The sequence below is a fragment of the Lissotriton vulgaris genome, chromosome 6 (genome assembly GCF_964263255.1).
Source record: "Lissotriton vulgaris chromosome 6, aLisVul1.2, whole genome shotgun sequence".
NCBI classification, from domain to species: domain Eukaryota; kingdom Metazoa; phylum Chordata; class Amphibia; order Caudata; family Salamandridae; genus Lissotriton; species Lissotriton vulgaris.
The window spans coordinates 934,534,434-934,556,036 of record NC_141694.1 but is presented as its reverse complement, the minus strand read 5'-3'; the positions used below and the strand labels follow the sequence as shown (position 1 = coordinate 934,556,036).

At 48.5% G+C, this 21,603-nt stretch overlaps 1 protein-coding gene across 50 annotated transcripts in view; it reads left to right on the top strand.

Annotated features, from left to right (window-relative positions):
- The window catches only part of LOC147708230 (uncharacterized), a 2,035,583-nt gene extending 2,014,811 nt beyond the window's left edge, over positions 1-20,772 (top strand). For 48 of the 50 annotated variants that reach the window (XM_086926979.1, XM_086926974.1, XM_086926953.1 and 45 more), the window contains one exon: positions 20,294-20,772. In XM_086926979.1, coding sequence (XP_086783105.1) covers positions 20,294-20,442 — 149 coding nt within the window. In that variant the 3' untranslated portion in view covers positions 20,443-20,772. The remainder of the gene's footprint in view (positions 1-20,293) is intronic. The other 2 variants (XM_086926945.1, XM_086926931.1) reach the window with 1 other exon arrangement.
- Positions 20,773-21,603: the final 831 nt, after the last annotated feature.

The window sequence follows — 21,603 nt, the reverse complement described above, 5'->3', positions numbered from 1 at the left end:
CCACCAAGGAAGCCCGCAACCCGTCCCCAACGGAACGCCTGCTCCCGAACACCCCCAGTATCGGCTGGCCTGGGCCTCCGTCAGCACCATTGCCCCGGCCCAGCCGCCATCTTTGGACATTGCATCACGAGGCCGCGTGGCCTCGGCTCGACCCCAACCCTGGGCCTGGCCAGGCCCCGACATCGAGGCACCACCATCCACCCAGGAGGTGAAGAGACCACTTGGCAGGTCAATGGGAGAAAGAAGTGTCGATGGCTCTCCCCCGATAGGTGCCGATCGCCTCCGGCCTCCCCGGGCGCTGGTTCCACCCCCCTGCTGGGTGTCTGGACTCCCTCATCCCGGACCTCCCGACCTCCAAGCGCGAGGGTCCGGACATCAAAGGAGACCAGACCTATAACTGGGGCAGCTCCAGAACAGGAAGGAAGTTGTATCCTGGAGTCGAGAGACACCTTGAAGAACTCATCCTTGACGGACTGCTGGCGCTGCCACAGCCTTGCCTTGTGAACCATCACCGAAGCCTGCTGGCGCTGCCGCGGCCCTCTGCAACGTGCACCTTCGCCTTGGCCTGCTGGCGCTGCCGCGGCCCCTCTGCAACGTGAACCCTCGTCCTAGCCTGCTGGCGCTGCCATGGCCCTCCTCATCGTAAAGCCTCCATCCTGGCCTGCTGGCGCTGCCGCGGCCCTCCTTGCCGAGAACTATCATCCTAGCCTGCTGGCGCTGCCGCGGCCCGACCTTGCAGACCCCTAGCTCGAGGATTGTGAGCTCCTTCGGGCCGCCCCGGTACCGGACCATTACCAAGACTGTCCCGCTACCCCTTACCCTACAGAGACTAGAATTGGGAGGATCATCGTGTCCTGCCCCCACTGTATCGTTGATAACCTTGCCTCAGGAACCCAATATAAAGTGTGCAGATCTCATCCTTGTGTGGTGTCCATCTGTGGGGGGGAAGTTACTTGTCTGTACGATCGCCGGAGACGGCCCTCACCGGAGGCCTCTCCCCCTGTACTCAGCCGACCCTCTGGGTCTCCGTCTAACATTGGTGGCCAGCGGCGCGATCCGAACCAAAGCGTAATCGTACAGAGAGTAACTCACCCCACGACTCAACCACAATGACAACAAAAGAGAGCGGAACCACAGAAAAATTCCAGATGGAGAAATTAGAAGAGTACAACCACAGAGAATTAAAACAATTCTGCATAGAACTAGGCATTGCTACCACAGGACTGAGCACGAAAGAAGACTTCAAAAAGGCCCTGGAATCTTGGGCAGAGACGGGTACGGCCGTACCCCAAAACCAAAGCCGCGAGACACCGGAAACGAGCACCACTCCGACGGAAGAAAGAAGATCGGGTCTCTCCCCAGAGGAGATCCGAGAACGGGAAAAAAGCAGGCTCCATGAATTGGAACTGGCTCGACTTCGTTTAGATGGAGAACTGAAATTGGCTGAACAAAAAATAACGTTGGAACACCTGCGGCTCCGAGAGGAGCGGGAAGAGAAACAAAGACAGAGAGAGTTAGAAGAGAAAAAGCTAGCCTACGAACATGAGCGCAACCTAAAAGAAATAGAGCTTCGGAAACAGAACAAAGATCTCGGGGTTCCCGAGCGCCCGAACACTCCTGCCACTACAGACCCTAAAGTCCACATCCCCAAGGATGTCGTCAGAGAGTATTACCGGAACGATGATATCCAGCAATGGTTCAAAGCCTATGAGGTAGCCATGACCTCCCACCGGATTCCCCAGAGCGACTGGGGAGCCGGGTTATGGGGGAGGTTTGTCAACGAAGGGCGAGACGCCCTGCTGCAACTCCCGGACCATCAGATGACATCCTACGACCACATGAAAGCCGCCCTCCTCACTCGATACGGACTCACGCCCGAGATGTACCGCCAGCGGTTCCGCGACTGCAAACGGATCCCGGGTACGACTTGGGTGGAGTACGTGAACTTCTTCAGCCGAGCCTTCGAGGGGTGGATCAAGGGCAGCAAGGTGACCACTTACGAGCAACTCTTTGACCTTATTGTGTGGGAGCACCTTTCTAACAATTGCTTCGTCGAGCTCAGGCAGCACCTCCTCGACAGTAAACTGACTGAACCCCGACAACTCGCCGCCGAAGCTAACCGATGGGAAAGCACCCGAGTTGCCCGAAGCGGGCCCAGCGAACCGAACAGAACTACCCAAGGACCCCATCGCCCCCGAGGGGGAGGAGGAGGCCAGGGTCGGGGCAGAGACGCCATTCCGGTGGCTCCCGCCAGCAACGCCCCGCCCCTGGCCGGCAGGGGAAACCCCCCGATGCGTCCAGGTTTCCGAGCCAACGTTACTTGCCACCGATGCCAGCGACCTGGCCACTACGCCAATGATCCTAATTGCCCGAAGAACCAGAACCCTATGCCCCGCCAGGTCGCTGCCGCCGCCCTGGGGGAAGAGCAGACCCCAGAAGACCCTGAGGAGTACAAGGCCGACCAGCCCGAGTGGGAACCAGCCGCCATGTCCCTGGTCTGCCTAGGGGAAAGAGACATGATCCCGCGGGCTCCCCTACCCGCCAACACGCAGAAATACAGCCAGTGGGTCAACATCAATGGGCGCCGGGCTGAAGCCCTACGCGACACCGGGGCCAGTGTGACCGCAGTCCGCTGTCATCTGGTGACCCCGGACCAGATCTTGCCAAACATCCTTTGCCCCGTCCGGTCAGCCGACAACTCAGAAAGCCTGTGTCGGATGGCCTGCGTCCCCTTCGAGTGGGGAGGAGTGTCCGGAATGCTGAAAGTAACTGTCCGCGATGATGCCCCCGTGGACTGCCTCCTGGGGAACGACCTCGAAAGTTCCCCCTGGGCAGCCGTTGAAAGAAGAGAGCACCTGGGGATGTTGGGCCTCCCTGAATGGGCCTGCGTAACGACCCGGTCCATGGCCGCCCGTGCCATCCCCAGTCCCGAAGAACCCGAATGGCCAGAGCCTCCTCCCCCGATCGTCCCAGAGGGAGCCGCCCTAGGAGCCAGTCCTCCAGAACAAAACGACGAAGGGCCCGATCGGCTCCAGGACCTTCCCGAACTGGCCCAGTGGCGTCAAGAGGGTGGTCCCACCCAGGAACAATTCCGACAGGAGCAGAGAACATGTCCCTCCCTCGAGGGACTCCGGCAGCAAGCCCTCGCCCAGAGCGCAGGAGACACCTCAGGGGCCCACTGGATTTATTGGGACAATGACCTGCTCTACAGTGAGCAAAGAATCGCTGAGCTGGGGGCCAGTCGGGGGCTGGTGGTACCCCTCCGCTTCAGAGACTTCCTTTTGAACTTGGCACACGATGTCCCTCTCGCTGGACACCTGGGGCAAGACAAAACGTACGACCGCCTGGTAACTCACTTCTACTGACCCAAAATGCGAAATTATGTCTCCAACCACTGCCGGGCCTGCCCCACCTGCCAGGCCAGCGGGAAGAGTGGCCGAAAGATCAAAGCACCCTTGCAACCCTTGCCCGTCGTCACAACCCTGTTCGAACGGGTGGGAATAGACATTGTGGGGCCCCTGGACCCCCGAACGGCACAGGCGCACCTGTTCATCCTGGTCCTGGTGGACCACGCCACCCGCTATCCCGAGGCCATTCCTCTTCGGACCGTGACAGCGCCCGTGGTAGGCCGAGCCCTGATGGGGATCTTCTCTCGAGTGGGCTTCCCCCGGGAAGTCGTCAGTGACAGGGGCACGAACTTTATCTCGAAGTACATGAGGTCTCTCTGGCAACAGTGCGGGGTCACCTACAAATTCACGACCCCTTATCACCCGCAAGGAAATGGACTGGTCGCGCGGTTTAACCGCACTCTCAGGGGAATGATCATGGGCCTAGAAGAACCCCTACGTCGCCAATGGGACGTGCTGCTCCCGTGCCTCCTATTCGCCTATCGAGAAGTCCCCCAGAAATCCCTCGGCTTCAGCCCCTTTGAGCTCCTGTACGGACACCCCGTCCGGGGTCCCCTCAGCCTGGTCAAGGAAGGATGGGAGATGGCCCCCCAAAAGACTCCTCCAGACGTATATAAATATCTCCTGACCCTCCGCAACCAGACCCGGCGATTCAGAGAGCTAGCCAAAGCCAACCTTGAAGCCAGCCAGGAGGACATGAAGAAATGGTATGATCAGCATGCCTCCTCCATCGAGTTCGAACCGGGACAACAAGTCTGGGTGATGTCTCCGGTCGAACCCTGTGCCCTACAGGACAAATGGACAAGACCCTTCAAGGTGATAGAGCGCAAGGGCCCCGTCACCTACCTAATCGACATGGAGTCCTCCCGGAACCCCCTTCGAGTCCTCCACGCCAACAGACTCAAACCCCACTTCGTACGCTCGGAACTCAGCCTACTGATGGCGACAGATAGTGTTACGGAGGAAGACTCCGAGCCCCTCCCTGACCTCCTGAGGACCCGTGAACAGGATGGCTCAGTGGAAGGGGTCAGACTCTCCGATGCTTTGTCTCCGGAGCAACGCCAAGACTGTCGAGCTCTCCTGCTACAATTTGCAAACCTGTTCTCCCTTACCCTCGGGGTCACCCCCTGGTGCCTTCACGACGTAGACACCGGGGATAGTCCACCTATTCGACACAGGGCGTACCGGGTGCCAGATCGGGTGCGCGCCTGCATCCAGAACGAAGTCACCAAGATGATGGCTCTGGGAGTGATCGAGCCATCTGACAGCCCCTGGGCCAGCCCAGTCGTACTGGTCCCCAAGGCTGCCGCCCCAGGCGTTGCCCCCGAGCTCCGGTTTTGTGTGGACTATCGGGGCCTGAACGCCGTTACCAGAACTGACGCTCACCCTATCCCCCGGGCAGATGAGCTAGTTGACCGCATGGGGGCCGCCCGCTACCTGAGCATCTTCGATCTAACAGCGGGCTACTGGCAAATCGGCCTTACCCCCAGGGCCCAAGAACGATCCGCCTTCTCTACCCCGGATGGCCACTACCACTTCAAAGTGATGCCATTCGGCATGAAAAACGCTCCAGCTACCTTCCAACGACTCGTGAACCAGGTACTGGCGGGCCTCGGAGAATTCAGCACCGCCTACCTGGACGTTATTCCTGTGTACAGTCGCCACTGGGCAGACCACCTCCACCACCTCCGAGAAGTCCTGCACGCCCTCCAGCAGGCCGGCCTCACCATCAAAGCCAGCAAATGCCAGATTGGCCAGGGGTCCGTGACCTACCTCGGACACCAAGTGGGGAGCGGTCTGGTGGCCCCCCTTCAGCTCAAGATCGCTGCCATCCAGTCCTGGCAACCACCTGTCACCCAAACCGAGGTCCGAGCCTTCCTGGGGCTCACCGGATACTACCGGCGGTTCGTAAAGGACTATGGCAGCATTGTGGGGCCCCTCACAGAACTCACTTCCAAGAAAAACCCCAAAACAGTCAAATGGACTCCGGACTGTCAAGCGGCCTTCGAGAAGCTGAAGACCGCTATGTGCACCACCCCCATGCTCCAGGCCCCCGACTACAGCCGGGAATTCATAGTCCAGACGGACGCCTCAGATCATGGCGTTGGGGCAGTCCTCTCTCAACTCAACGCCGAGGGAGTCGATCAGCCAGTGGCCTTCATCAGCCGACGCCTACTGGCTCGAGAACAGCGCTGGAGCACCATCGAGCGGGAGGCCTTCGCAGTGGTATGGGCCCTCAAGAAACTCCGGCCCTACCTCTTCGGTACCCATTTCAGGGTACAGACAGACCACCGACCCCTTCAGTGGCTGATGCAAATGCGGGGGGAGAACCCAAAACTGTTGCGATGGTCCATCTCCTTGCAGGGGATGGACTTCACTGTGGAGCATCGTCCTGGCCAAGACCACGCCAACGCGGACGGCCTGTCACGCTTTTTCCGCCTCGGCGAGGAGAGTACCCAAGAGGATGGGTGACTCTCCCTGCCTTCAGCTGGGGGGACGCATGTTGGACAGGCCTCGTGAAAGGCTCGCTCCCTCCCCGTATGATAGGGCCCGGACGCCGGCTCTCCCTGTATCCCCAGAGAGAACCATCCCGGCAACCCACCAAGGAAGCCCGCAACCCGTCCCCAACAGGACGCCTGCTCCCGAACACCCCCAGTATCGGCTGGCCTGGGCCTCCATCAGCACCATTGCCCCGGCCCAGCCGCCATCTTTGGACACTGCATCACGAGGCCGCGTGGCCTCGGCTCGACCCCAACCCTGGGCCTGGCCAGGCCCCGACATCGAGGCACCACCATCCACCCAGGAGGTGAAGAGACCACTTGGCAGGTCAATGGGAGAAAGAAGTGTCGATGGCTCTCCCCCGCCAGGTGCCGATCGCCCCCGGCCTCCCCGGGCGCGGGCTCCACTCCCCTGCTGGGTGTCTGGACTCCCTCATCCCGGACCTCCCGACCTCCAAGCGCGAGGGTCCGGACATCAAAGGAGACCAGACCTATAACTGGGGCAGCTCCAGAACAGGAAGGAAGTTGTATCCTGGAGTCGAGAGACACCTTGAAGAACTCATCCTTGACGGACTGCTGGCGCTTCCGCAGCCTTGCCTTGTGAACCATCACCGAAGCCTGCTGGCGCTGCCGCGGCCCTCTGCAACGTGCACCTTCGCCTTGGCCTGCTGGCGCTGCCGCGGCCCCTCCTTGTGAACCATCGCTCCGGCCTGCTGGCGCTGCCGCGGCCCCTCTGCAACGTGAACCCTCGTCCTAGCCTGCTGGCGCTGCCGCGGCCCTCCTCATCGTAAAGCCTCCATCCTGGCCTGCTGGCGCTGCCGCGGCCCTCCTTGCCGAGAACTATCATCCTAGCCTGCTGGCGCTGCCGCGGCCGGACCTTGCAGACCCCTAGTTCGAGGATTGTGAGCTCCTTCGGGCCGCCCCGGTACCGGACCATTACCAAGACTGTCCCGCTACCCCTTACCCTACAGAGACTAGAATTGGGAGGATCATCGTGTCCTGCCCCCACTGTATCGTTGATAACCTTGCCTCAGGAACCCTATATAAAGTGTGCAGATCTCATCCTTGTGTGGTGTCCATCTGTGGGGGGGAAGTTACTTGTCTGTACGATCGCCGGAGATGGCCCTCACCGGAGGCCTCTCCCCCTGTACTCGGCCGACCCTCTGGGTCTCCGTCTAACAGAAAGAGTCCACATACCCATAGACTTGGTACCTGACTTCAAGGAGGGGATCACATAGACACATCATTTTAGATCTATGAATTAGCCCTAGAAGTACACAGGATCCCCAAGGAGGATTGGGGAGCGGGCCTTTGTAGTCATATGCCTCATGATGGGAGGGATGCCTTGCTGGCCCCAGAGAAGGTGGATGGGTTGAGGTATCAGCTTTGAAGTATACCCTCATCAGGAAGTATGAATTTACCCCAGAAGGGTGCAGATTGAAATTCAGGAGCAGCCAGAAATTGCCTCACCAATCCTAGAAGGATTTTGTGGGGAACATTTGAAAGGCACAGGAGGGTTGTGTGAAAGGTAGTAGGGTAAATACTTTGAGGGGCTGTACAATTCGATTGCCAGAGGACACATGTTCGGTCACTGTTTTCAGGGCTACGCCAACACCTGCATGATTGTATGTTCTCTCATCCCAGGGAACTTGCAAAGGAAGCAGACTCTTGGTGAGTACCAGAGTGTCCGTAAAAGCATTTGAGAGTGTTCCTAAGGGAGGTGCTTCAGGATCCCCTCAATAGGATGAGGCGGGGTTCTCAGTAACCCAGACAAGTTCCAGTATAGTGGGGGTAGGCAGAAACCCAGGGTACACTATTCCCAGGCCTGGAGCTTGGGTTATTCCCAGATGGAGCAGTAGTGGGCCATTAGACATGTTCTATCGCCCTAAGCTGGAAAGTCCATCAAGGTATTGATTACACTACCCTGGCTTAAGGCTGGATGGGGTCAAGTTGTAAAATGGCCCTCTTTGAAGCGTTACCCCACACTTTGTGCCATCCTTCCACTCTTTTTCTGAACTTGTTTTTGTTGGCTGTAGGACTCTGAGCACTTTACTACTGCTGGCCAGTACTAAAGGGCATGTTCTCTCTCGTCTAAACATGGTATAATTGGTTTACACCTGTTTGGCATATTTTATTTACTTGTAAGCCCATTGTAAGTGGCATACTACATACCCAGGGCCTGTAAATTAAATGCTACTAGTGGGCCTGCAGCACTGGTTGTGCCTCCCACACAAGTAGCCTCCAACCTGTCTCTGGCCTGCTGCTGCAGAATCTATGTGTGCAGTACTGTCACTTTGACTTGGCATTTAAAACTTTTGCCAATCCTTAAACTCCCCTTTTATTATACCTCTAAAGTAGGCATAGGTATCCCATAGGTCAGACTGCTGTGTAAGTAAAGGGTAGGACATGTACTTTAAATTTTTGCATGTCCTGGTAATGAAAAACACCTACATTACTTATTCACTACGGGGAAGCAAACTCCTCTCGTAGGTTTACATTGCGATTCATCAATACACTTTAAGGCTGTAATTCCTGATTAGAAAGAAGTAGCTTTGTCATGATTTATTTCTTTGGAATGGTAAACTTGGATTTAACATTAATATTTTAGAAATGCCACTTTTAGAAAGTGTTCATAAGGAACTCATTACAACAAACAAATGAAAATGCGCAAGGAGAATTATTTTCTTGTATCTAAATAAGAAACGCAATTAGAGTGAAAGAGTATAATATTACAACACTATTATTTCATTGGTTGTCATAACGAATCAATCACAGAGATAGAGGAAGAAAATGGATTGGAAAAAGCCCACAAACAACAATATTTCTGTTGTGCCCACTTCAGCCAAAAATCGGTGTTATTGTATTTGCAAAAAACAGTACTAAGAAAAGGAATTATACTGTGTATTCACACTATATACAAGGCAAAAAAATGACTGATGTGCCCCAGTGTAGTGACCATAACCAACAGTGAAATAATTTACAGTGACAAGAAAATAAACAGCAATTGGTTATTGGTATGGTAAGGGAGGTCCTATAGGAGACATAGGTTTAATACATGATTCTAGAGATTAGTTCTAGTATTCTGGGCCTCTCCCTTCCTTTGTTGGTGACGATGTTTCGACCCTCTCATGTTACTGGGAAATTCTGTTTATGGGCTTGTTCCAATCCATTTTCTCACTCAGTCTCTGTGATTGATTCATTATGACAACCAATGAAATAATAGTGTTGTAATATTATACTCATTCACTCTAATTGCGTTTCTTATTTGGATGCAAGAACATAATAGTCAGCACTATATATCAGCAACACAAAAATAAAAATTAGAAGCACAGAAGGCATCGCATTATCTCCAATTATTAAGTCCCACATGCTCGACAGGTCAGATGCTGAGGCACCTCTTTATCTTGTCAATTCTTAAACAATGAACATACTTTGGGATCTGTTATAAACTTTGGACCCTCGTTGTTATGTTTTAGGTCCCAAAGAAATAACGACCGACCATATGGGGCCAAAGAACTCACATTACAGCCTTTAACCCAAACCACAGATACATCCTGTGGAGCCACAACTCTGCGGTAATATGCAGTCACAAACAGCCCTATATAAGAAACCTCTCTAAAAATTAGCATAGAAATTTATGAGGCTCTATTTTTGTATCCCTCTTTACAGGAATTTATCCACTCAGAGAGTCAACAAAAAGACTGTCCACAAAATCTATTTTGCTAAAAGAGTCCTAATATTGTCAACATAGATACAGGTGATATAATTTTCTCCTCAACCCACTTGCAGATGACACATGCATGCAATGCATGTTTCCATACACTAGTTATCACCTAATCTGTTTTTTTATTAAAACTATCTAAAATTCTTTTGGGATTCACAAGGCTTTACTATACTAACCTTTTTTCACAACTCGCCTCTTCAGCTTGGGTAATAAGGTACCAAACTACTCAGTTCACCTACCATATCCGACTCATTTCTAACTTTGACCATGTCACGGGTTAGCCTATAGCATAAAAAAAGTTTAATTAAATCTTCTAAACATTGATTTGAATTCAGGATGCTCATAACTTAATCATGGTATATATGTTCTTATTGCAGATAATGAGAACCCCTTGGTTTTAACTGTATGTATGCACCTGTCTGTTGTCCATTTACATGTTGGCCCTGAAGAAGGTGAAGCAAATTAATGATATCACCAAAACGTACGTAGGCCGTACGCATCAGACACCCTCAGCTTAAATCAGATATCAAAATTTGGAGAAGGAAAGGAAATGAGTACTAAAAACTGCTAACCCTCAAAACAAAAAGGAAGAAATAAAATAACGGGTTCTAGCTACATTCTGAGGAGTCTATCGGAGGACATGATACATGTTGTTCACTTTTTTCACTGTTGTGTGTTGTTGTTAGTAATGTTAGGATAATTGGTATGAAAGTTTGAGTTCGTATGAATGATGGTATGAGTGAAAGTCATTTTATATGTACTGTTTAGGGGTTTCTGTTTAAATATGATTCAACCATGCATTTTTTAATTATATATACACTTGTTACCATGTCACTGTTTTGTAACTGTGATAAAATGATCACCAGAAAATGAAAAAAATAATCTGTTATGCAAAAGATATAAAATAAATGAAAGAAATCAAATATACATTCTATGTTTTAATGAATTACTTTTTGTCTTATGTAGCATCGTAATTGTAATCTTGTAGAGATTTTAATGCTCAGACGTAAAGGAATATAGGTCAGTATAGAGGTTCCCCCTTAGTTTGTTGTAGAGAGCCAAGTACCTCTATTTCCGTTATTTTTTTATCCAGCTCTTTCCGCATTTCTTCATTAAGCCTACGTTGATTACCTAAAGTGCGCTCAGTATCACTATCTAGCATAACATCAGTATTCCCTTGCTTATATAGGTCTTGATAGAATTTCTCGAAGATTTTAATAATATCCTTTTTTACTGTATATGAAGCTCCATCATTACCCTTTATTTCTGTTATATATTGTTTAGCTATTTTTTGTTTGGTCCGTAAAGCAAGAACCTTACCAATAGATTCACCATACTCATATCCTTCTGACGTGTGTGCTTGGTAGATGGCTGCTCCCTTCATAGTGTAGTGGTTATTTATTTCAACCTTAATAATTGCTATATTTTGATGTATTGTATCTTCCTCTCTCTCTTGATTTTGTCTAACTGCCCCTGTATATTCTTTTTCCATTCTTTTTCCAGCTCTCCCAGTCTAGGTATCATGCTTTTCTTGTTTCCTGACTCTTCCTGCAAAGCTAATTGTCTCCCCCCGGAGCCCGGCTTTAAAACTGTCCCAGACTGTATTACGTGAGGAACTATATTGATTCACCTCATAATATTCAATAGCCCATTTCTTAATATACGTTATATAGCTTTCATTATGCTGCTGTGATCTATCAAATGTCCATTTCATTTTTAAATGTTCTAGATTTGGGAGTGTCAGACCCATAATTAAGGGGTTATGGTCTGAAAGTACTTTTGGCAGTCTCTTTACTTCAACAGATGAAATAAGAGAGGACGACACAAAAAAATAATCAAGCCTACATTTTTTTTATGAGGATTTGAATATTATGTGTACCCAGGATCTGATGGATATTTCAGTCCCCAGACATCACGCAGATCGTAACTAGTTTGTAAAGCAGACAGTGCATAATGAACTCTGGGTTTTCTCCCTTGATATCTTTGGGTGCTGCAAAACCCCTTTTCATAATGGATGTTAAAGTCTCCACAAAATATAAACGGGCCAGGCCATGATGCTGCCTCAATTTCTAGATTACTAAAAATCTGGGGATCGTCCTCATTTGACCCATAAACTGAACATACATTGATTCCAATAGGGAGCTGGGTCATCGCCCATCTTCCTGATTTGTCTCCCAGTGTCCGTATGGCCGACCCAAACCGATTTTTCATATGAACCGTAGTTCCTCTAATGGTTGAGGTCTGGGTAGAGCATGTCATAAGGTTATAGCCTACTATAGCCAGCATATCCCGGCTCCCCCACGGGATGTGCGTTTCCAGCTGGCATATAAAGTCAGCATTAAAGCTTTTTAAAATCTCTTCAACTCTACTACGTTTTTGTCTATCATTAAGACCCCCTACGTTCACTGAGCAAATAGTAATTTTAGCCATTTGATCTACTTGAATTTCTCTGCTTTAATCACCTTTGCCTTCTGATACAAATTGTTTTACATTCATTTTTGCTTGTATCCTCTCCATTTCCCCCTTTTTTCCCTGACAAAACCCCCCCGCCCCCAATTCCGCCACCCCCCATTCCCCACCTTACACCCGTGTCCCTTGCCTCACCCATGCCTAACTCTCGGTTCCCGCCCCCCACCCTTCCCTTACAAAAAGGCATTGAGACTACTAGTAGTCTGCTGTGATGGTCGCTCCCCCCTGACCCAAAAATGAGCTAAAAGGCAGCAAACAAAAGTCGATAAGGCTCAAAAACGTATACTATAAAGATCTACGGAAGAAGAGAAACACACTAGAGATACATGTCCATAGGCCCTAAAATAATCTTGCCCTTAATCCCAAACATTCGCTCAGTCCATGAGTTCAAGTCCATTTCTCTAGATACTCTTGTATTTTAATTTCTGAAGTAAAAAAGCGGACATGTTCTACCTTAATTATTTTCAACTGGGCAGGATGCAGGAGAAATGCCTGTCCCCCACGATCCTGGACTGGTTTCATCATTTGACGAAGGCGCCAACGTCTTTCAACAGTAAAATGACAATAGTCCGGTTGTACAAAAAAAGTATAATCCCCACCACTGCGCTTTGTTGTGGGTTTTGCTTTGTCATAGACTGCCTGGCGAAGTAGAAAATTGCCAAAGTATATAAGTATCGCACAGGGTTTAGTGTCGGGCTTTGGAGGAGAATTGGGATTAAAGGGAACGCGGTACGCCCTTTGAATTTCCAGTTCCCAATTCCACTCCTCAAGCTCTGGGAATGCTTTAGACAGGAAATCCCCCATGTATCTACGAGTGTCCGCTCCTTCCTTTCCCTCAGGAACCCCTAGGACACGTAGATTGTTATGATGCGATCTATTTTCAAAATCCTCAATTTTCCACTGTATATCGACGAGCTGCGCCTCATGTGCCTCAGTAGCTGTGCGTGTTGTGGTAGCATCAGTCTTTAATGTTTCAGTCCGGGCCTCAAGAGCTGTGAGTCGTTCGTTGATTACCACACATGATTTTGCGACCTTTCTGACTGCCCCGTGGATTTTATGCATTGCTGTCTGCGCTCGTTTACTGTCTTGACGTGTCTCTTCCCGATGAGAGAGTATACATTGAATGACAGTGTCCAGAGTTGGGAGTGCGGCAGAAGATGGATTCTCAGTTGGTGGTGTATTTTTGTTGCTTGTGCTAAATAACTCTGCTCCCAGATAATCCCACCTTAGGTTTTTCTTCTGCGGGCTAGGTTGTGTTGCTCTTTTCATCGTTCTGTGAATTGTGGCAGTCATATCTTTTTCCCCAGTATCCGAATTCTCGTCGCTAGAGTCTTCCCGAGACTCAGAGGGGGAGCCGGACACTGACCAAATACCATCAGAGAATAAGTACAAATCCTGTTCACTATGGTTAGAGGATGTGGCATAATTCTCGGTCACTGCAATTGGACCCCCTATTGGATTGACAGACCTTTGCTTACCAAAATTTTCCACCGGCTTTGTAATGGCTGTTGTATCCCCATTGTTAAGGATTTGTATCTCTGGCTGCAGGCAAGGAGGAGTTTCTACGGAAGGAGGAGATTGAATATATTGTTTTGGCTTGCACAATTCGCTTGTTACACTATCAATGGCTGTGCTAGCGTTCGAGGTCAGGCTTACACTTATAGCTGGTGGGTTCAATACATCCTTTCCCCCAGTCTCCTTTCCTTTGTCTATATTCCCCCCTGGTACTGCTCATCTGTTTCATCTGGCACACCTTGTGATACACCTACTTGTTGTGTCCTGAGCTGTGGTGTTGCTCGCAGCATTTCTAGCACAGTAGGCTCAGCACTCTGTGGCATTCCGGTCCAGTTTTTCTTCTCATCCAGTTTGGCTTGAGGATTTGCTGCTGAGCAGACTTGCTTCTTGGGTCCCGATTTGGTTTGAGAATCCGCGGCTGTATTTGCTGCTATATTCACTTTGGGGGACAGCCCGATGCCCAAGCCCGAGCGCGTCTTTCCTTTCACCCTCCAGCAACAGGAATTTTCGAGGCCATAATCACCGAGGGCTCCCGTCAAAGCCAAGAGCATTGCATGCGATCCCTCTCCGCATCACAGGACGATGAACCCGCAAAGTAAGCCCAGAGAGCTCTTGTCAGCTCCGCTCGGCAAAGCAGCATTCCGCGCAAGGCGAGTCTGGGGGAGGTCTCCAAGTTTAGACACACTGTATCGCCTGGGCCCATCCCTGTTCGCCCGCTACTTTGTTACAGCCACCGCAGCACAGTTCTCCAGGATTTTTCTCTCCTCGCCTCTTAGATCGCTTTATTTCTTAATTCTACAAGCAGTTTGTGTTTTCATCTATTTTGCTGTCACATTCTGCCTCCATGTATATCCGTGGTCAGAGAGAAGCGAAACGGCCGTTCTGCAAAGCTGCCATCTTGCCATCACGTCTCCTCCTTGCACATTTTCATTGCTTTGTTGTAAAGAGTTCCCTGTGAACAAATGTTTTTGGGCTGTTTATCTATATCGAGTTCACAGGAACATATGGGTCGCTCTTGTTTTTGTTATAACATTTAGAAAGTGGGCATTCCTCTGCTCTTACTGCTCTGTGTGCCTGCAGCCTTACTACAATACACCTCTGGGGTGGGTGATAGCTTCACTTGGCATATTCTCTCTAGACAGCCACACGCACAGGAAGGTTAGATGTGTCTGAGCACTCATCTGCATTCTGATGGCCCTTCCTGGGTAGGAAAGGAGGGAGGAACTGACACTTGCACCTGAATAGGCAGTGTTTTGTCCCCATACAAAGGACTGATTACCCCCCTACTGATAGTCTGGAGCCAGAGCTGAGAAGAAAGGACCTCTGTGCACTTCAATGATGCTTCTTTGAGGTCACCCCTACTTTAAAAGCACAACTGGGTATAAGTACTGAGTTCCTGACCCCATCAAATCAGACACTTCTGGACCTACAACTGGACTCTGTCAGAAGAACTGCTGTGCTGGATCAAGGACTGACGCTCTGCTGGACTGCTGACCTGAAAGGCCTGTTTTTCTTTTGTGCTGCCTGCTGCTCTCTCACCCTGCTGAGGAGAGCTGGACTCTGCCCTGCACCAAAGTGATCTCCAAGGGCTTATTTAGTTGCCTCCTGTTGCTTGAGACTCAGGGGTATTAAAGTCTCTACCTCTGTTCTCATGCCTGGTTCACTGGTAGTGGATCCAGATACTTGCTTCAGAGGCACCAACACATCCGCTGACTGCGTGAGCAGAAACTGACTCATCGTCCCTGTGGCAGTAGCAGAACCTAGGGCATCACATTGGGGCTGAAAATGACTTATCGTCCCTGTAGCAGGAGCAGAACCCGTGGCATCGCATTGGAACCACTGCAGCACCTGCAGAAACCGACACACTGTACCACACTTTGCCGCCACAGTAGCCTACAGGGAGCGACGCCTCCTTTGACTATGTGGGGAAACTCAGGGCATTGCACTCGGAATCAATGCATCTTGGCCCTTCATCCATTGAATCTATACATTGCCACCACTGCGGGATCGTCATCAATGGATCGCTCAACGCATCGCTCAAGGGCACCACACATCTCACTGTTGCGACCAGGATGAGGTACATTGTTCACCAGGCCTGCGTGGGTCTGTATCTGGCCTGTGCTCCACAGCATATGGGTTATATTTTTAACTTTGCCCTGGTCCAGCGCGACCAGATAACCCCATAGGCGCATATTGATTCTAGCACTAGAACTCTTTTTATTCTTTGAGAATTCTGTGCTAAACTGCTTACACTGTTATTTCCTGCTTGCCTAAAATACAAAAATGTTATGGTTATTGGTGACTTCAATTTCCACTTTGAAAAATCTAAAAATAAGGTGTAAACCCATCTGGAAAACAACATGCAGATCCTTCAACTAAAATAATGGATCATAGGGTCCACACACATTGCAGGGCATACACTGGATCCATTGTTCTCCAATATAGAATCCACCGCACTCAAGGAAATCAAACCTGTCACATCGACCGATCACTCACTAATTACCTTCTTATTTACCCAATTGGCGATATCAGCAAAAGCTCCCAAACCTACGCACAGGACATACAGAGTCTGGAAATGAGTCACTCCTGACCTATTTCAGCTCCACTTTGCCCCCAACGATTTAGAGACCCTGGGAACCCTCCCCACCAATAGGGGTGCAGTAAACATCGAAACAGGGATTACCAATACACTGGATCAATGTGCACTATAACTTAAACCTAAATCCACAAAAAGAACTGTATCCGAAAAGTGGTACACAATAGAACTTAAGGCACGGAAAAAAAGTGCAAAATATGAGAACGCAACTGGAGAATGTCCAGATTGGACCACGACAAATCAGCATACTAAGCAGAACTCAGGAGCTTCAATTATGCAATTAAGAAGGCCAAAAGGACGTATTTTGCACAACGAATAAATGAGAAAAGAAACTTAGTAACAGAGCTATACAAAATAGTGCGAGAATTATGCAAACCGACCTGCATGTCCCAAACCCTGCATCCATCAGTGGAATGCTGTGGGATGATTATTGAATTTTTCATGGATAAAATATGCACAATTTACTCGTCATTTAGCATTAATACCCCAGGAGATCCCATCAATTGGGAAAACATGGACCCTCATCCCAATGCCCCCATATGTCTGGGCAGTTTCACCCCCTTTACAGAAGGGGTGGTCGCCAAGGCAATGGGAGAAGTCAAATCAGTATCCCCTCTTGACTCCAGCCCACATTTCATCTTTGCGCAGATCATAGCCACCCTGAGTCCATATGTCACGCAGCTATTTAACCAATCTCTGGAGACAGCAGTCTTCCCAGAGATCTGGAAACAGGCCATAGTGACCCACTTGCTGATAAAGGTGGGCTCAGATGTAAATAACCCAGTTAACTATCGGCCAATCTCCCAACTCCCCTACCTCTCCAAAGTATTGGAGAAGTTGGTCAATAGACAATTGTCTAACTATCTGGAGGCCAACAAACTATTGGACCCCTCACAAATAGGCTTCAGGGCCACCAACAGTACTGAAGCAACTCTCCTGAAAGTACTAGATAATGCACGATCATTGCTGGACCAGGGAAAGGCATAAGCCCTGATCCTGCTAGACCTGTTGGCGGCGTTCGACCAGGTCTCCCACCAGCTTCTATTGGAAAATTTCCATGAAAAAGGGATACATGCAAAAGCCCTTCAATGGCTCAGTCCGTTCTTGAGCAACAGAACACAAACCATGCAAATGGGTGCATTATGCTCAAGTCCAAAAACCCTCAGTTGCAGTGTCCCGCAGGGAGCATCTCTGAGCCCTACTCTATTTAATGCCTATGTATCATCCTTGGCAAAAATTGGTACAAAGTGGGGTTTGGTATTTGTTTCTTTGCGGATGACATTCAACTGACAATAGCCATCGGAGACAGGCACGAGGACACCAGGGCTAAACTCAACAACTGCCTCACTGAAATGGCAACCTGGATGTCGGAACACTGCTTAAAGCTCAAAGCTGAGAAATCTGAGATCCTGCTCCTCGGCGGAGCCATTCATACCTGGGATGTGTCATGGTGGCCCCACTCACTGGGAGATACCCCAGCACCCAAGCAGTGTGCAAAAAATGTGGGTGCTCTCATTGATAACACCCTATCCACGCAGGATCATGTGCGGACCCTGTGTGGAATGAGCTTCGCTATGCTGAAGCATTTTTTTAAAAAAGGCTTTTTCCCTGGATCCCACTGGAAAGTAGGAGAACAATCACACAGGCCCTACTGGTCAGTAGGCTGGATTATGGAAATTCACTTTTTGTTGGCATGCCAGACTATCTGTTCAAACGTCTGCAAGTGATACAAAATGTAGCGGCCAAACTGGTGTACAACATGGGCAGATACAGCTCAGCAACCACTTGCTTGAGGCAACTTCACTGGCTGCCCATGTGTCAAAGAGCAAGATTTAAGCTCATAAGACATGCACACAAGGCACTCTATCGTACTGGCTCTAGGATCCTTCAGAATAAAATCTAATTTTACACTCCTCCCAGGTGCCTAAGATCACATCTTCAGGCGCTAGTTGAGACTAAAAGGATCAGAAAGATCATGGCAGGTGGACGCACCTTTTCATACGTCACAGCTTTGCACTGGAACAAGCTTCCACTGGAACTATGGCTGATTTAGGACTACACAGTGTTCAGGAAGAAACTTAAAACCCACTTATTCCCCAAGGACTAATGCCACATACCGTAACAGCCCCAGCCCTAACCACCACGTCCCGCTACATAAGCGCTGTGATATCTCTATGGGATGAATGTTGCGCTTTACAAATAAATAAATAAATACAATTCATAACTCAACTTCTACTCATTGGATTTTTGTTGTTTTGGACTTGGCTTGATTTATTTATAGAATTATTGTTTAGGTTTTTTAACATGTGTGGAGTTCTTTTGTGGTGTTTTCATTGTGTTTGTGTGTGTGTGTGTGTGTGTGTGTGTGTGTTGCACAAATACTTTACACTTTGCCTCTTTAGATAAGCCTAACTGCTCTGTGCCAAGATAACAGACTGTGAGCACAAGTTAACTTTTATTTTGCACCTAGCTTACCCTGACTAGAGTGATGGTCTCTACTTGGACATGGTGCATACCTCTGCCAATCGGAGACCCCATTTCTAACACTTGGGAACCCATCAGTTGGCCTGTTACTCTGGGCATACAAATGAACAAACAAAGGTGACATACTTGCAAGTCATTCCATCACTGCATATCTTTGTCAGTACATCTCATTGAGCAGCCCGTATGTGAGCTGCCTAACTCATGAACTGCAGGACAATTCATGTAGCGACATATGGAATTTGACTCTGTGCTCAAATATGCCACAGGTCAGGTGTACGCAACTTATCCAACTCCTGCTTCAACTTTGCCTTCTGGGTCTTATCTTCCAATACACATACAGGACTGCAAATATAAGAATGCAAAGTAAAATCCATCTCTGGATGAGCTAGTCACATTTAACAAAGGGCAACCTTTCGAGAGAGTTATGGCATTTCTCAAGCATTGCACGGCACCCATTCAGTCCAGTACCGGATGTGGGTGTTTTGAGCAGAATTGTGTGAGTGAACACATTATATCAATAAAGGAAAACTGCATTTGCGAAACAGGTATGCTAAAGAATGCTATGAGGTTTGAGCCCAAAGAGGTTAATAGAAATATGAGCCTTTCCTCGGAAAGCCACCACAGTCCAAAAATGGGTCAGATATTACATATGTAATTGGTCTGAGAGCATGCCAAGTTGACTGAATGCCTTTGTGTCTGTCGCTTCAGCAAATCATGTACTTTTCTGGTGGGGTCACAGCCAATATACAACAAGTTAAGGGTGAGAAAAGCTAAGGGAGTTCATTCTTCTTACACAGAATCAAATTCCCCAGCATGTCCAACACGAAGATCAATGGGCGATCATTGATCACCCAGGGCCTGGAAACCTCATAGCCCTTCTGATCGATCAAAGTCACAATGTGCTTTCTGAATCATCCCCACAATTCTGTTATTTGTACTATTGTTTGAAAGGCCCTTAAATGACACACTTCTGGCAAATCTATGAATAATAATCTTTGTGACTGATAAAGCTTATACGGGCTGAGCAAGATTACCCTAGGGACAAATGTGGTTTACCGTTACAGGCTTCCTAAGCCAGTTGGTGTCAGTGCCCAGTCACATTTCACTTTTAAAATTTGTATCTCTCCTGCATAACCTGGCAGATGAACTTTTTACAATCTGATTGAGTAAGTGATATGCGGAATTAAAAAAGAGCTATTTAGATGAGTTGAGTGTTTGGGGATGATCCCCACTCTGTTCATACTTTGCATTCATCACAGTATGAGGCATCATGCGCTCTGGACAATTTGTGAAAATTTGAATGTTTTGAGTAAATATGTTTCAACAACAGATATGTAATCCTCCCTATAAAATATGCTTCACTGGTGTAAATTTACACGGCATGATCAATGAGGGGGCCCTAGAAAGTTGAAACTTTAATAGGAACGCTGCATACATCCTATTTTCTTGCTGTAGGGCAGTGTCATACTAACACTATTGATCTAACAGGATAGTACTATTTGTTAAATTTCAAATGTCTTTATATTTGAAAAATCATAAAATGATAATCTACTTCCACATCGCTCTAAACACCTCTCTTTTCTGCTGATTGCCCCCTCAGCTGCTGTCCGCTTTTTCCAATGCGTCTTCCTTGACAGAATCAATGGCTATGGATTTCCACTTCCCTTCTCACCGGTCCACAACCCGGAGAAGAAACCCAACAACCCAAAGCATGAAGGAGGGCAGAAGACGAGAACACGAGGACATTAGTCGCACATCTCTGTGGACATTGGAAGATCTCAAAGCTTGGTGCTTCTACTGTGTCTCACAGAGAAGACTTGGGGTGGCTCAGCTTGTTGAACTGGGATCTGAAAGATCATGGGTGCTGGAAAAGTGTCCATAGCTATCCAGTGTAAGGGAATGTGTATAGGTGCAAACACAATGTCCCTGCGGTGGAGGCATGAATGTACAGCATTCCTTTATCAAAAGCTGGGGTACAGAAACCGAGTGTGCTGACCCTGTGTTTTTTTTTCTGCTTCTTACTATGTATGTATGTTTGACCTGGTTTGCTTTATTGAAATAAACAACCTTCTTTCCTCACGAGGACCTTAAAAGCGTAAATTATAAATAAAAGACCGAATCCAGCAACCCAGATATTGATTGCAACTATGAAACAGACCTGCACGTGGTGAGCGGTCCACAGAATGAAGACTTTTCATAGAATGGGCCTGCTCAAAGATTGATACACTTGCTACAAAAAACAGTAATCAAATAAATATCTTTACTTAGTTAATTAGGACATATGCTTACATGAGCAGACTGGGTAAACTTATGACTGACTGGATCGTCATATTCTGTGGAGAAAAATGAACTACAGAACCAAACAAAATTAGACATAAAGTTTCATAGATAGTGCTGGCCGAGTCGATGAGTCTGTCTGAAAAATTGCGACACATGCAAAGCATAGTTTTGGAAGAAACAGCTTGAAAGAGACAAATGCAGGGCCACACTGACACTTAGCGCTGTCTACTTATATTTGTTGAGTCTCTCAAAGATAGAGAGTGAGAAGAAGCAACCTGAACGTGCTAAAAAAGTCAGTGTTATGATACCTGTGACTGTCTTTGTTGCTAGCACACTTCTAGGTGATATGAGTAGTTCAGCAGTGCAAAATGAACCGCCATCTTGTGATTCCACTACGACCAAAATTGCATGATGCAGTACTACTGAGAGCTGCCAGGCTACAGCTTTGATAATCTTGACAAAAGAAACATCATATTTTTAGAGTTCAATAGAAACACTCACATTGGCTTCTTTGTTCATGGCGTTACTGTCGACATAGGTGAACGAGATTTGCATGACAAATTACAGTCTTTCACTTTGATGACAAAAGAATATTTTTTCATCTCAATATGTGTGCACCTTGAGGATACT